Source organism: Bombina bombina, chromosome 12 (genome assembly GCF_027579735.1).
Source record: "Bombina bombina isolate aBomBom1 chromosome 12, aBomBom1.pri, whole genome shotgun sequence".
Lineage (NCBI taxonomy): Eukaryota > Metazoa > Chordata > Amphibia > Anura > Bombinatoridae > Bombina > Bombina bombina.
The window spans coordinates 12,399,572-12,414,178 of NC_069510.1; the positions used below are offsets into that span (position 1 = coordinate 12,399,572).

At 40.5% G+C, this 14,607-nt stretch overlaps 1 protein-coding gene across 1 annotated transcript in view; it reads right to left on the reverse strand.

Moving 5' to 3' along the window:
* Positions 1-11,826, reverse strand: part of AK8 (adenylate kinase 8) — a gene marked incomplete at its 5' end in the record, with an annotated part of 279,875 nt that extends 268,049 nt beyond the window's left edge. Inside the window, one exon of the mRNA XM_053695949.1 lies at positions 11,713-11,826. Coding sequence (XP_053551924.1) covers positions 11,713-11,826 — 114 coding nt within the window. The remainder of the gene's footprint in view (positions 1-11,712) is intronic.
* Between the last annotated feature and the right edge of the window lie 2,781 nt (positions 11,827-14,607).

Here is a 14,607-nt window from a genome sequence, read left to right on the forward strand (position 1 = left end):
AGCCTGTCAAGTCCTTCTTTTGACCCATTTTGTCAAAGGAAAGGAAGTTGCCTAATAATTATGCACACCTGATATAGGGTGTTGATGTCATTAGACCACACCCCTTCTCATTACAGAGATGCACATCACCTAATATGCTTAATTGGTAGTAGGCTTTCGAGCCTATACAGCTTGGAGTAAGACAACATGCATAAAGAGGATGATGTGGTCAAAATACTCATTTGCCTAATAATTCTGCACTCCCTGTATACACACACACACACCCACACCCACGTAAATATATACGCTCAAATGTGAGCGTGACGCGTCAGTCGGATCCGATTGGCTACAAGTTCCAGGGGAACATTTGAGCGTGATGACGTCAGAGGAGAAGGTGGCGATTTGCCGAGCGGGAACATTTTAGAATGTTTGTATATAAGGTGGGTAGTAGGTTTATAATGTTAGCGATTTTTTCTACTTTGGGGACATGATTGTTCTATAATATTGATATTGGCAGATCATTTGACAAAGGTGTCATAACGACATCGAAACGTTATGGATGAACTTGCTTTTTGACATGTATTGGATGAATTGAAAAATTAAAAATTGTTTCTTTCTAAGACCAGAGAGTGCCTTCTTTCAAACGAGGGACATATATATATATATATATATATATATATATATATACACATATACATACACACACACACACACACACACACACACACACGTAAATACACACACACACACGCACGTAAATATATACACAAGCATACAACTATATATATATATATATATATATATATATATATACACACACACACACACACACACCCACGTAAATATATACACACACCCAACGTGGAATCTGCCCCTGGGAGGGCAAGTTTTGAATTCTGTTTTGTAACCCTGAGATAATATGTCCACAGCCCAAGGATCTGGGATATCTCTTCTCCACGCTTGCCAAAACAGGGAAAGTCTGCCCCCCACTTGATCCGATCCCGGACTGGGGGCCGACCCTTCATGCTGAGGGTTTCTTTGATTGCTTCCCCTTATTCCAAGACTGATTGGGCTTCCAAGAAGACTTGGACTGCTCCTGCTTGGAAGAGGGGGAGGAAGACTTTTAACCTTTGAAGTTACGAAAGGAACGAAAATTACTTTGACGTCCTTTGAGTCTGTTCTTCCTGTCTTGCGGTAGAAAAGACCCTTTTCCACCCGTAATATCAGAAATTATTTCTGCCAGACCAGGTCCAAACAAGGTCTTCCCCTTATAAGGAAGCGCCAGAAGCTTGGACTTAGAGGTAACATCAGCTGACCAAGATTTTAGCTGCAATGCCCTGCGGGCTAGGACAGCGAAGCCAGACATCTTGGCTCCCAGTCTAATAACTTGCATGCTAGCATCAGAAATAAAGGAATTGGCTAGTTTGAAAGCCTTAATTATATCTTGTATCTCCTTCAATGGAGTCTCTACTAAAATTGATTCATACAAGGCAATACAAACTGCAGGTTGCCATTGAAGACCTTGATGAACATACATCTTCTTCAAATAAGCTTCCAGCTTTTTGTCCAAGGGATCCTTAAAGGGACATAAAACCCAATTTTTTTCTTTCATGATTCAAATAGAGCATACAATTTTAAACAACTTTCCAATTTACTTCTGTTATCAAATTTTCTTTGTTTCTTGTTATCCTTTGATGAAAAGCTGGAATGTAAGCTCATGAGTGTGCACGTGTCCACAACACTATATGGCAGCAGTTTTGTAACACTGTTATACATCAGTTGGAGCACTAGATGTCAGCACTATTTCCTGTCATCTAGTGCATCAGGCATGTGCACGCTACCTGAAGAAAAACAAAAGCACAGAAAGGGCGCCTCCTAGTGTAGCCAATAAATATGTAACTTATTGACAAATAGTAGAATAATACTCACAGAGTATAGCGGCAAAGGTAATGCCGAGGATAGCAGTCTGGGAACTCAGCAGTGTCCCAGTGAACTGTGTATCAACAAGGGCTGCTACTCCTGAAATCAACGGTAGATTCGGTAGTCTGTAAAAGGGTAAAAAAAATGTGCACGCTACCTACCTAGGTATCCCTTCAACAAAGAATAACATGAAAACAAAACACTTATTAACCCCAAATCTTCCGCCCACTACATCGCCGACACCTGCATTATATTTATTAACCCTAATCTGCCGCTCCGGACACCGCCGCCACCTACATTATACTTAAGAACCCCTAATCTGCTGCCCCAACATCGCCGCCACCTACCTACACTTATTAACCCCTAATCTGCCGCCCCCAACGTCGCCGCCACTATAATAATCATATTAACCCCTAAACCGCCGCACTCCCGCCTCACAAACATTAGTTAAATATTATTAACCCCTAATCTGCCGTCCCAAACATCACAGCCACCTACCTACATGTATTAACCCCTAATCTGCCACCCCCAACGTCGCCGCCACTATACTAAATGTATTAACCCCTAAACCTAAGTCTAACCCTAACACCCCCTAATTGAAATATAATTAAAATAAATCTAAATAAAATCTCTATAATTAACTACATTATTCCTATTTAAAACTAAATACTTACCTATAAAATAAACCCTAAGCTAGCTACAATATAACTAATAGTTACATTGTAGCTAGCTTAGGGTTTATTTTCATTTTACAGGCAAGTTTGTATTAATTTTAACTAGGTACAATAGTTATTAAATAGTTATTAACTATTTAATAACTACCTAGCTAAAATAAATACAAAAGTACCTGTAAAATAAAACCTAACCTAAGTTACAATAACACCTAACACTACACTATAATTAAATAAATTAACTAAATTAAATACAATTACCTAAATTAACTTAGCTAAAGTACAAAAAAACCACTAAATTACAGAAAATAAACAAATTACAGATATTTAAACTAATTACACCTAATCTAATAGCCCTATCAAAATAAAAAAAGCCCCCCCAAATAAAAACCCTAACCTAAACTAAACTACCAATAGCCCTTAATAGAGCCTTTTGCGGGGCATTGCCCGAAAGAAATCAGCTTTTTTACCTGTAAAAAAAAATACAAACAATCCCCCAACAGTAAAACCCACCACCCACACAAACAACCCTGAAAAGGACATTTGGATGGGCATTGCCCTTAAAAGGGCAGTTAGCTCTTTTGCAGGCCCAAACCCTAACCTAAAAATAAAACCCACCCAATAAAACCTTAAAAAAACCTAACACTAACCCCCTGAAGATCGACTTACAGTTCTGAAGACCAGACATCCATCCTCAAGGAAGCGGCAGAAGTCTTCATCCAATCGGGCCGAAGTCCTCAACAAAGCCAGGAGAAGTCTTCATCCAAGCCGGGCAAAGAGGTCCTCCAGACGGGCAGTAGTCTTAATCCAGACGGCATCTTCTATCTTCATCCATCTGACGCGGAGCGGGTCCATCTTCAAGACATCCGAAGCGGAGCATCCTCTTCATCCGACGACTGAAGGTTCCTTTAAGTGATGTCATCCAAGATGGCGCCCCTTAGATTCCGATTGGCTGATAGAATTCTATCAGCCAATCGGAATTAAGGTAGAAAAAATCCTATTGGCTGATGCAATCAGCCAATAGGATTGAACTTCATTCCTATTGGCTGATCCAATTAGCCAATAGGATTGAGCTTGCATTCTATTGGCTGTTCCAATCAGCCAATAGAATGCGAGGTCAATCCTATTCTTCGATTGGATAAGCCAATAGGATTGAAGTTCAATCCTATTGGCTGATTGCATCAGCCAATAGGATTTTTTCTACCTTAATTCCGATTGGCAGATAGAATTCTTTCAGCCAATCGGAATCTAAGGGACGCCATCTTGGATGACGTCACTTAAAGGAACCTTCATTCGTCGGGTAGTCGTCGGATGAAGAGGATGCTCCGCGTCGGATGTCTTGAAGATGGACCCGCTCCACGTCGGGTGGATGAAGATACTGTCTGGATGAAGATTTCTGCCCGTCTGGAGGACCACTTCGCCCAGCTTGGATGAAGACTTCTCCCGGCTTTGTTGAGGACTTCGGGCCCGGTTGAATGAAGACTTCTACCGCTTCCTTGAGGATGGATGTCCGGTCTTCAGAACTTTAAGTCGATCTTCAGGGGGTTAGTGTTAGGTTTTTTACGGGTGTATTGGGTGGGTTTTCAGGACAATGGGGAGCTTAGTTTTTTTTAGATAGTATTTTATTTGGGGGGTTGTTTGTGTGGGTGGTGGGTTTTACTGTTGGGGGGGTTGTTTGTAAAAAAAAATTACAGGTAAAAACAGAATTTATGCTTACCTGATAAATTACTTTCTCCAACGGTGTGTCCGGTCCACGGCGTCATCCTTACTTGTGGGATATTCTCTTCCCCAACAGGAAATGGCAAAGAGCCCAGCAAAGCTGGTCATATGATCCCTCCTAGGCTCCGCCTACCCCAGTCATTCGACCGACGTACAGGAGGAAATATGCATAGGAGAAACCATATGATACCGTGGTGACTGTAGTTAGAGAAAATAATTCATCAGACCTGATTAAAAAAACCAGGGCGGGCCGTGGACCGGACACACCGTTGGAGAAAGTAATTTATCAGGTAAGCATAAATTCTGTTTTCTCCAACATAGGTGTGTCCGGTCCACGGCGTCATCCTTACTTGTGGGAACCAATACCAAAGCTTTAGGACACGGATGAAGGGAGGGAGCAAATCAGGTCACCTAAATGGAAGGCACCACGGCTTGCAAAACCTTTCTCCCAAAAATAGCCTCTGAAGAAGCAAAAGTATCAAATTTGTAAAATTTGGCAAAAGTGTGCAGTGAAGACCAAGTCGCTGCCTTACATATCTGGTCAACAGAAGCCTCGTTCTTGAAGGCCCATGTGGAAGCCACAGCCCTAGTGGAGTGAGCTGTGATTCTTTCAGGAGGCTGCCGTCCGGCAGTCTCATAAGCCAAACGGATAATGCTTTTAAGCCAAAAAGAAAGAGAGGTAGAAGTTGCTTTTTGACCTCTCCTTTTACCAGAATAAACAACAAACAAAGAAGAAGTTTGTCTGAAATCTTTAGTGGCCTCTAAATAGAATTTTAGAGCACGGACTACGTCCAAATTGTGTAACAAACGTTCCTTCTTTGAAACTGGATTCGGGCACAAAGAAGGTACAACTATCTCCTGGTTAATATTCTTGTTGGAAACAACTTTCGGAAGAAAACCAGGCTTAGTACGCAAAACCACCTTATCTGCATGGAACACCAGATAGGGCGGAGAACACTGCAGAGCAGATAACTCAGAAACTCTTCTAGCAGAAGAAATTGCAACCAAAAACAAAACTTTCCAAGATAATAACTTAATATCTACGGAATGTAAGGGTTCAAACGGAACCCCTTGAAGAACTGAAAGAACTAGATTAAGACTCCAGGGAGGAGTCAAAGGTCTGTAAACAGGCTTGATTCTAACCAGAGCCTGAACAAACGCTTGAACGTCTGGCACAGCTGCCAGCCTTTTGTGAAGTAAAACAGATAACGCAGAAATCTGTCCCTTCAGAGAACTTGCAGATAATCCCTTCTCCAAACCCTCTTGTAGAAAGGATAAAATCCTAGGAATTTTTATCTTGTTCCATGGGAATCCTTTAGATTCACACCAATAGATATATTTTTTCCATATCTTATGGTAAATTTTTCTAGTTACAGGCTTTCTAGCCTGAATCAGAGTATCTATTACAGAATCTGAAAACCCACGCTTTGATAAAATCAAGCGTTCAATCTCCAAGCAGTCAGTTGGAGAGAAACCAGATTCGGATGTTCGAATGGACCTTGAACAAGAAGGTCCTGTCTCAAAGGTAGCTTCCATGTGGAGCCGATGACATATTCACCAGGTCTGCATACCAAGTCCTGCGTGGCCACGCAGGAGCTATCAAGATCACCGAAGCCCTCTCCTGGTTGATCCTGGCTACCAGCCTGGGAATGAGAGGAAACGGTGGGAAAACATAAGCTAGGTTGAAGGTCCAAGGTGCTACTAGTGCATCTACTAGAGTCGCCTTGGGATCCCTGGATCTGGACCCGTAACAAGGAACCTTGAAGTTCTGACGAGACGCCATCAGATCCATGTCTGGAATGCCCCATAATTGAGTTATTTGGGCAAAGATTTCCGGGTGGAGTTCCCACTCCCCCGGATGGAATGTCTGACGACTCAGAAAATCCGCTTCCCAATTTTCCACTCCTGGGATGTGGATTGCAGACAAGTGGCAGGAGTGATCCTCCGCCCATTGAATTATCTTGGTCACTTCCTCCATCGCCAGGGAACTCCTTGTTCCCCCCTGATGGTTGATATAAGCAACTGTCGTCATGTTGTCTGATTGAAACCTTATGAATTTGGCCTTTGCTAGATGAGGCCAAGTTTTTAGAGCATTGAATATCGCTCTCAGTTCCAGAATGTTTATCGGGAGAAGAGATTCTTCCCGAGACCATAGACCCTGAGCTTTCAGGGGTTCCCAGACCGCGCCCCAGCCCACCAGACTGGCGTCGGTCGTGACAATGACCCACTCTGGTCTGCGGAAGCTCATTCCCTGTGACAGATTGTCCAGGATTAGCCACCAACGGAGTGAATCTCTGGTCCTTTGATCTACTTGAATCGTCGGAGACAAGTCTGTATAATCCCCATTCCACTGTCTGAGCATGCACAGTTGTAATGGTCTTAGATGAATTCGTGCAAAAGGAACTATGTCCATTGCTGCAACCATCAATCCTATTACTTCCATGCACTGCGCTATGGAAGGACGAAGAACAGAATGAAGAACTTGACAAGAGCTTAGAAGTTTTGATTTTCTGACCTCTGTCAGAAAAATTCTCATTTCTAAGGAGTCTATTATTGTTCCCAAGAAGGGAACTCTTGTTGACGGGGAAAGAGAACTTTTTTCTATGTTTACTTTCCATCCGTGAGATCTGAGAAAGGCTAGGACGATGTCCGTATGAGCCTTTGCCTTTGACAGAGACGACGCTTGAATCAGGATGTCGTCCAAGTACGGTACTACTGCAATGCCCCTTGGTCTTAGAACCGCTAGAAGGGACCCTAGTACCTTTGTGAAAATTCTCGGAGCAGTGGCTAACCCGAATGGAAGTGCCACAAACTGGTAATGCTTGTCCAGAAAAGCGAACCTTAGGAACTGATGATGTTCCTTGTGGATGGGAATATGGAGGTACGCATCCTTTAAATCCACCGTGGTCATGAATTGACCTTCCTGGATGGTAGGAAGGATCGTTCGAATGGTTTCCATTTTGAACGATGGGACCCTGAGAAATTTGTTTAGGATCTTGAGATCTAGAATTGGTCTGAACGTTCCCTCTTTTTTGGGAACTATGAACAGGTTGGAGTAAAAACCCATCCCTTGTTCTCTTATTGGAACTGGATGAATTACTCCCATCCTTAACAGGTCTTCTACACAATGTAAGAATGCCTGTCTTTTTATTTGGTTTGAAGATAATTGAGACCTGTGGAACCTTCCCCGTGGGGGTAGTTCCTTGAATTCCAGGAGATAACCTTGAGAAACTATTTCTAGTGCCCAAGGATCCTGAACATCTCTTGCCCAGGCCTGAGCAAAGAGAGAAAGTCTGCCCCCCACCAGATCCGGTCCCGGATCGGGGGCCATCCCTTCATGCTGTTTTGGTAGCAGTGGCAGGCTTCTTGGCCTGCTTACCCTTGTTCCAGCCTTGCATTGGTCTCCAGGCTAGTTTGGGTTGAGAAGTATTACCCTCTTGCTTAGAGGATGTAGAAGTAGAGGCTGGTCCGGTTCTGCGAAAGGGACGAAAATTAGGCTTATTTCTAGCCTTAAAAGACCTATCCTGAGGAAGGGCGTGGCCCTTTCCTCCGGTGATGTCTGAAATAATCTCTTTCAAATCGGGCCCAAACAGTGTTTTGCCCTTGAAAGGGATGTTAAGTAATTTTGTCTTGGAAGACACATCCGCTGACCAAGACTTCAGCCAGAGCGCTCTGCGCGCCACGATAGCAAACCCTGAATTTTTCGCCGCTAATCTCGCTAATTGCAAAGCGGCATCTAGAATAAAAGAGTTAGCCAATTTAAGTGCATGAACTCTGCCCATAATCTCCTCATACGAAGATTCTTTATCGAGCGACTTTTCTAGTTCTTCGAACCAGAAACACGCTGCCGTAGTGACAGGAACAATGCATGAAATTGGTTGAAGAAGGTAACCTTGCTGAACAAACATTTTTTTTAAGCAAACCCTCTAATTTTTTATCCATAGGATCTTTAAAAGCACAACTATCTTCTATGGGAATAGTAGTGCGTTTGTTTAGAGTAGAGACCGCCCCCTCGACCTTAGGGACTGTCTGCCATAAGTCCTTTCTGGGGTCGACTATAGGAAATAATTTCTTAAATATAGGGGGAGGCACAAAAGGTATGCCGGGACTTTCCCATTCCTTGTTTACTATGTCCGCCACCCGCTTGGGTATAGGAAAAACATCGGGGGGCACCGGAACCTCTAGGAACTTGTCCATCTTACATAATTTCTCTGGAATGACCAAATTGTCACAATCATCCAGAGTAGATAATACCTCCTTAAGCAGTGCGCGGAGATGTTCTAATTTAAATTTAAATGTTACAACATCAGGTTCAGCTTGTTGAGAAATTTTCCCTGAATCTGAAATTTCTCCCTCAGACAAAACCTCCCTCCTGGCCCCTTCAGATTGGTGTGAGGGTATGTCAGAAGCGTTATCATCAGCGTCCTCTTGCTCTTCAGTGTTTAAAACAGAGCAATCGCGCTTTCTTTGATAAGTAGGCATTTTAGATAAAATATTTGCAATAGAATTATCCATAACAGCCGTTAATTGTTGCATAGTAATAAGTATTGGCGCACTAGATGTACTAGGGGCCTCTTGTGTGGGCAAAACTGGTGTAGACACAGAAGGGGGTGATGCAGTACCATGCTTACTCCCCTCATCTGAAGAATCATCTTGGGCACTATTATTATCTGTGGCATCATTGTCCCTACTTTGTTTGGACACCATGTCACAATTATCACATATATTTAAATGGGGAGACACATTGGCTTTCATACATATAGAACATCGTTTATCTGATGGTTCAGACAAGTTAAACAGGCTTAAACTTGTCAACAAAGCACAAAAAACGTTTTAAAATAAAACCGTTACTGTCACTTTAAATTTTAAACAGAACACACTTTATTACTGAATATGCGAAAAAGTATGAAGCAATTGTTCAAAATTCACCAAAATTTCACCACAGTGTCTTAAAGCCTTAAAAGTATTGCACACCAAATTTGAAAGCTTTAACCCTTAAAATAACGGAACCTGAGCCGTTTTTACATTTAACCCCTATACAGTCCCAGGAATCTGCTTTGCTGAGACCCAACCAAGCCCAGAGGGGAATACGATACCAAATGACGCCTTCTATAAGCTTTTTCAGTGGATCTTAGCTCCTCACACATGCATCTGCATGCCTTGCCTTCCAAAAACAACTGCGCATTAGTGGCGCGAAAATGAGGCTCTGCCTATGACTAGAGAAGGCCCCCATCTGAAAAAGGTGTCCATACAGTGCCTGCCGTTTTTTAACAACAATCCCCAAGATTATAATAACTATAAAGCGCTATAATCTGTCAAATATGCTTAGCAAGTAATCGTTTTAGCCCAGAAAAATGTCTACCAGTTTTTTAAGCCCTTATAAAGCCTTTATTCTTATACTTAATCTAAGAAAATGGCTTACCGGTCCCCATAGGGAAAATGACAGCCTTCCAGCATTACCAAGTCGTGTTAGAAATGTGGCCATCATACCTCAGGCAGAAAAGTCTGCCAACTGCTTCCCCCAACTGAAGTTACTTCATCTCAACAGTCCTGTGTGGAAACAGCAATCGATTTTAGTAACGTTTGCTAAAATCATCTTCCTCTCACAAACAGCAATCTTCTTCTCTTTTCTGTTTCAGAGTAAATAGTACATACCAGCACTATTTTAAAATAACAAACACTTGATTGAAGAATAAAAACTACATTTAAACACCAAAAAAAACTCTTAGCCATCTCCGTGGAGATGTTGCCTGTGCAACGGCAAAGAGAATGACTGGGGTAGGCGGAGCCTAGGAGGGATCATATGACCAGCTTTGCTGGGCTCTTTGCCATTTCCTGTTGGGGAAGAGAATATCCCACAAGTAAGGATGACGCCGTGGACCGGACACACCTATGTTAGAGAAAGAGCCGATTACTTTGGGGCAATGCCCCGCAAAAGGCTCTTTTAATGGCTATTGGTAGTTTAGTTTAGGCTAGGGTTTTTTTTTTATTTTGGGGGGCTTTTTTTTATTTTGATAGGGCTATTAGATTAGGTTAATTAGTTTAAATATCTGTAATTTGTTTATTATTTTCTGTCATTTAGTGTTTCTTTGTTTTTTGTACTTTAGCTAATTTAATTTAGGTAATTGTATTTAATTTAGTTAATTTATTTAATTATAGTGTAGTGTTAGGTGTTATTGTAACTTAGGTTAGGTTTTATTTTACGGGTACTTTTGTATTTATTTTAGCTAGGTAGATATTAAATAGTTAATAACTATTTAATAACTATTGTACCTAGTTAAAATAAATACAAACTTGCCTGTAAAATAAAAATAAAGCCTAAGCTAGCTACAATGTAACTATTAGTTATATTGTAGCTAGTTTAGGGTTTATTTTATAGGTAAGTATTTAGTTTTAAATAGGAATAATGTAGTTAATTATAGAGATTTTATTTAGATTTATTTTAATTATATTTCAGTTAGGGGGTGTTAGGGTTAGACTTAGGTTTAGGGGTTAATACATTTAGTATAGTGGTGGCGACGTTGGGGGTGGCAGATTAGAGATTAATAAATGTAGGTAGGTGGCAGCGATGTTAGGGACGGCGGATTAGGGGTTAATAATATTTAACTAATGTTTGTGAGGCGGGAGTGCGGCAGGTTTAGGGGTTAATATGTTTATTATAGTGGCGGCGATGTTGGGGGCAGCAGATTAGGGGTTAATAAGTGTAGGTAGGTTGCGGCAACATTGGGGCGGCAGATTAGGGGTTAATAAATATAATGTAGGTGTCGGCGTTGTTGGGGCAGCAGATTAAGAGTTCATAAATATAATGTAGGTTGCGGCGGTGTCCGGAGTGCCAGATTAGGGGTTAAAAAATGTATTATAGTGTTTGCGATGCGGGAGGGCCTCGGTTTAGGGGTTAATAGGTAGTTTATGGGTGTTAGTGTACTTTTTAGCACTTTAGTTATGAGTTTTATGTTACGGTGTTGTACCATAAAACTCTTAACTACTGACTTTTAAATGCGTTAGGACTCTTGACAGGGTAGGGTGTACCGCTCACTTTTTGGCCTCCCAGGACAGACTCGTAATACCGGCGCTATGGAAGTTCCATAGAAAAAAGACTTTATGAAGTTTACGTAAGTCGTTTTGCGGTAAGGCCAAAGAAGTGTGCGGTGACCCTAAACCTTCAAGACTCGTAATAGCAGCGGGCGTAAAAAAGCAGTGTTAGGACCTCTTAACGCAGCTTTTTTACCTTAACGCACAACTCGTAATCTAGCCGACAGAGTCTTGGTACATAATACTAAATAAAAATTACCCAAATTGTAGAACATTTTAAATACATTGTCACTTAACATTAATACCACAGCCGCTTAACGTTATGCAAAAATGCTTCAAAATAATAAACCAATCAGGCCCCCTACACCTCAGACAGGCTGAGGTGCCTTACTGTAAGACTTGGCTGCCAGAAGTCTCTAAAACAATCATATAGTAGACCGACACTGAAGAGACTGAAATTCAATGACGCTGCCCCGCTCCGTGAATATCCGACAGCAGAGAGAAGTCACATGACCGGCAGAGAGGAAACTATGTAACAAGTTAAAGGGACAGTATACTGTAAAATAGTTTTTCCCTCAATGTGTTTACAATTGCTTTTTTTACCAACTGCAGAGTAAAAAATTTATGAAAATTAGCTTTTTAAGGTTTATTTGTATATATTAAAGCTCTGATTTTGTGTTTTGAAGCCACAGCCTAATAAAATAGGTTGAGCTTGTAGGTATAATCAGATCTCATTACTGTATCACATTGTGCACATATACCTGCTTCTTTATCTTATATCTGTCCTTAAAACAATCACCAATACTTTGAGAGAACAATGGAAAATCAACATTTTATTACCTTATCTCTGCTATATTGCACTGGGAGTGTAATTTCTTCTGCTGGCTGTGTTTACAAAGCTTATCTATAGCTGGGACCTGCGGCCACAAACTTTCAGAATAGGTGGGGATACCACATGCTAAATTAACAATTTCAAATGCCAATATAAGGGTAAAGGAGCTACTTGTAAACAATTTAATACACTCCAGCAGGTAAAGTGGATAATTGGGAACAAATTAAAGGGGAGAAAATATTTGAGTAAACTGTCCCTTTAAAGGCACGCGTTTCCCTCTGCCTACAACACCGGAGGTTAATTTACACAAACGCTCAAGCAGTCTGTCATTTAGCCTTTTCTAGCTAAGCAAGCAAAGAAAACCAACTGCCAAATTTTAAGTTTATACATAAATCCCTGTATAAAACATAAGCCACACACATACTTATAAAGTTTTTCAACAAAATTAGCCAAAAGAGGAAAAACGTCCCAATAAAGGGATGATTAACCCCTAGTCTCAACATATATAATGTGTCTTCCCACTGCCAAAGATAATCCTCTATAAAGGATTTTAAAAATGTCCCCATCTACTGCATATGACATATTCTTCTAAAGTACAAGTCTCCAAGACCTAGAAGACAAAAGCACTTACCTGTAGTCTAGCTATCCGGCAGGAAGACAGCTCACAAGGCGTGAAAGGACACATACTCCTTACAGAGACCTGTAGAAAAATAAAGAACAGAGTAACCAACTCTGGCTTTCTGTACCATGGGCAGCAATGTATTAGGAAACAAAGCAAGGACTACCTCACAACTTCCTAACTGTTTATAAGCCACCACTAATCTACTGAAGAGATTAACTTGGACTCAGCTAAACCCAAATCCTTGCTTGCAGGGAAAAGTACCCGAAAAAGGAATTCATTTCTTCAGACACTAAACTTCACCTCCTCCAGTGACAGAGGCAAAGAGAATGACTGGGGATTATGGGTAGGGGAGTGACACTGCTCTTTGCCTCCTCCTGCTGGCCAGGAGTGATATTCCAACTAGTATTTGAATGACATTGTGGACTCTCCATATCTTAGAAAAGATATATATATATATATATATATATATATAAAACATAATTTATGTAAGAACTTACCTGATAAATTCATTTCTTTCATATTAGCAAGAGTCCGTGAGCTAGTGACGTATGGGATATACATTCCTACCAGGAGGGGCAAAGTTTCACAAACCTTAAAATGCCTATAAATACACCCCTCACCACACCCACAATTCAGTTTAACGAATAGCCAAGAAGTGGGGTGATAAGAAAAGAGCGAAAGCATCAAAAAAATAAGGAATTGGAATAATTGTGCTTTATACAAAAAAATCATAACCACCACAAAAAAGGGTGGGCCTCATGGACTCTTGCTAATATGAAAGAAATGAATTTATCAGGTAAGTTCTTACATAAATTATGTTTTCTTTCATGTAATTAGCAAGAGTCCATGAGCTAGTGACGTATGGGATATAAATACCCAAGATGTGGAACTTCCACGCAAGAGTCACTAGAGAGGGAGGGATAAAATAAAGACAGCCAATTCCGCTGAAAAATTAATCCACTACCCAAATCAAAAGTTTCAATTTTAATAATGAAAAAAACTGAAATTATAAGCAGAAGAATCAAACTGAGACAGCTGCCTGAAGTACTATTCTACCAAAAACTGCTTCTAAAGAAGAGAAAACATCAAAATGGTAGAATTTAGTAAAAGTATGCAAAGAAGACCAAGTCATTGCTTTGCAAATTTATCAACAGAAGCTTCATTCTTAAAAAGCCCAGGAAGAAGAAACTGAACTAATAGAATGAGCCGTAATCCTCTGAGACGGGGAATAATCCAACTCCAAATAAGCATGATGAATCAAAAGCTTAACCAAGATGCCAAAGAAATGGCAGAAGCCTTCTGACCTTCCTAAAACCAGAAAAGATAACAAATAGACTAGAAGTCTGTCTGAAATCTGAGTAGCTTCAACATAATATTTAAAAAAACTCAGAACAAAAGAAATATGGATTTTTAAAAATCACAAAATTCTTCTAGCTAAAATAGCTACAAACATAGATTAACCCTCATTTGCGAAAATATTCAATAAAATGAAGACACAAATGAAATTATTAGCATGATAGTCCAGTTAAAGGACCAGTCAATACAGTGGACTAGCATAATCAAAAAATGCAAAACAACAAGACAAATGCAACAGCACCTAGTCTAGTAAATGTTGTCCCTTAAAAATGCTAAAATAAATCATAATCTGATACTTGATCTTAAAGTAAACAGAACAAAATGAAGCAATTGCAACATCCAAATAAATCACAGGACCAGAAAAGTACCTGAAACTAAATAATTTTCCATAAATAAGATACAACCATCTAATGGAAAATAAATAATATTTTGCTATAGAAACAATAGCATAATTAGTAGGAGTAGAGATAGCCCCA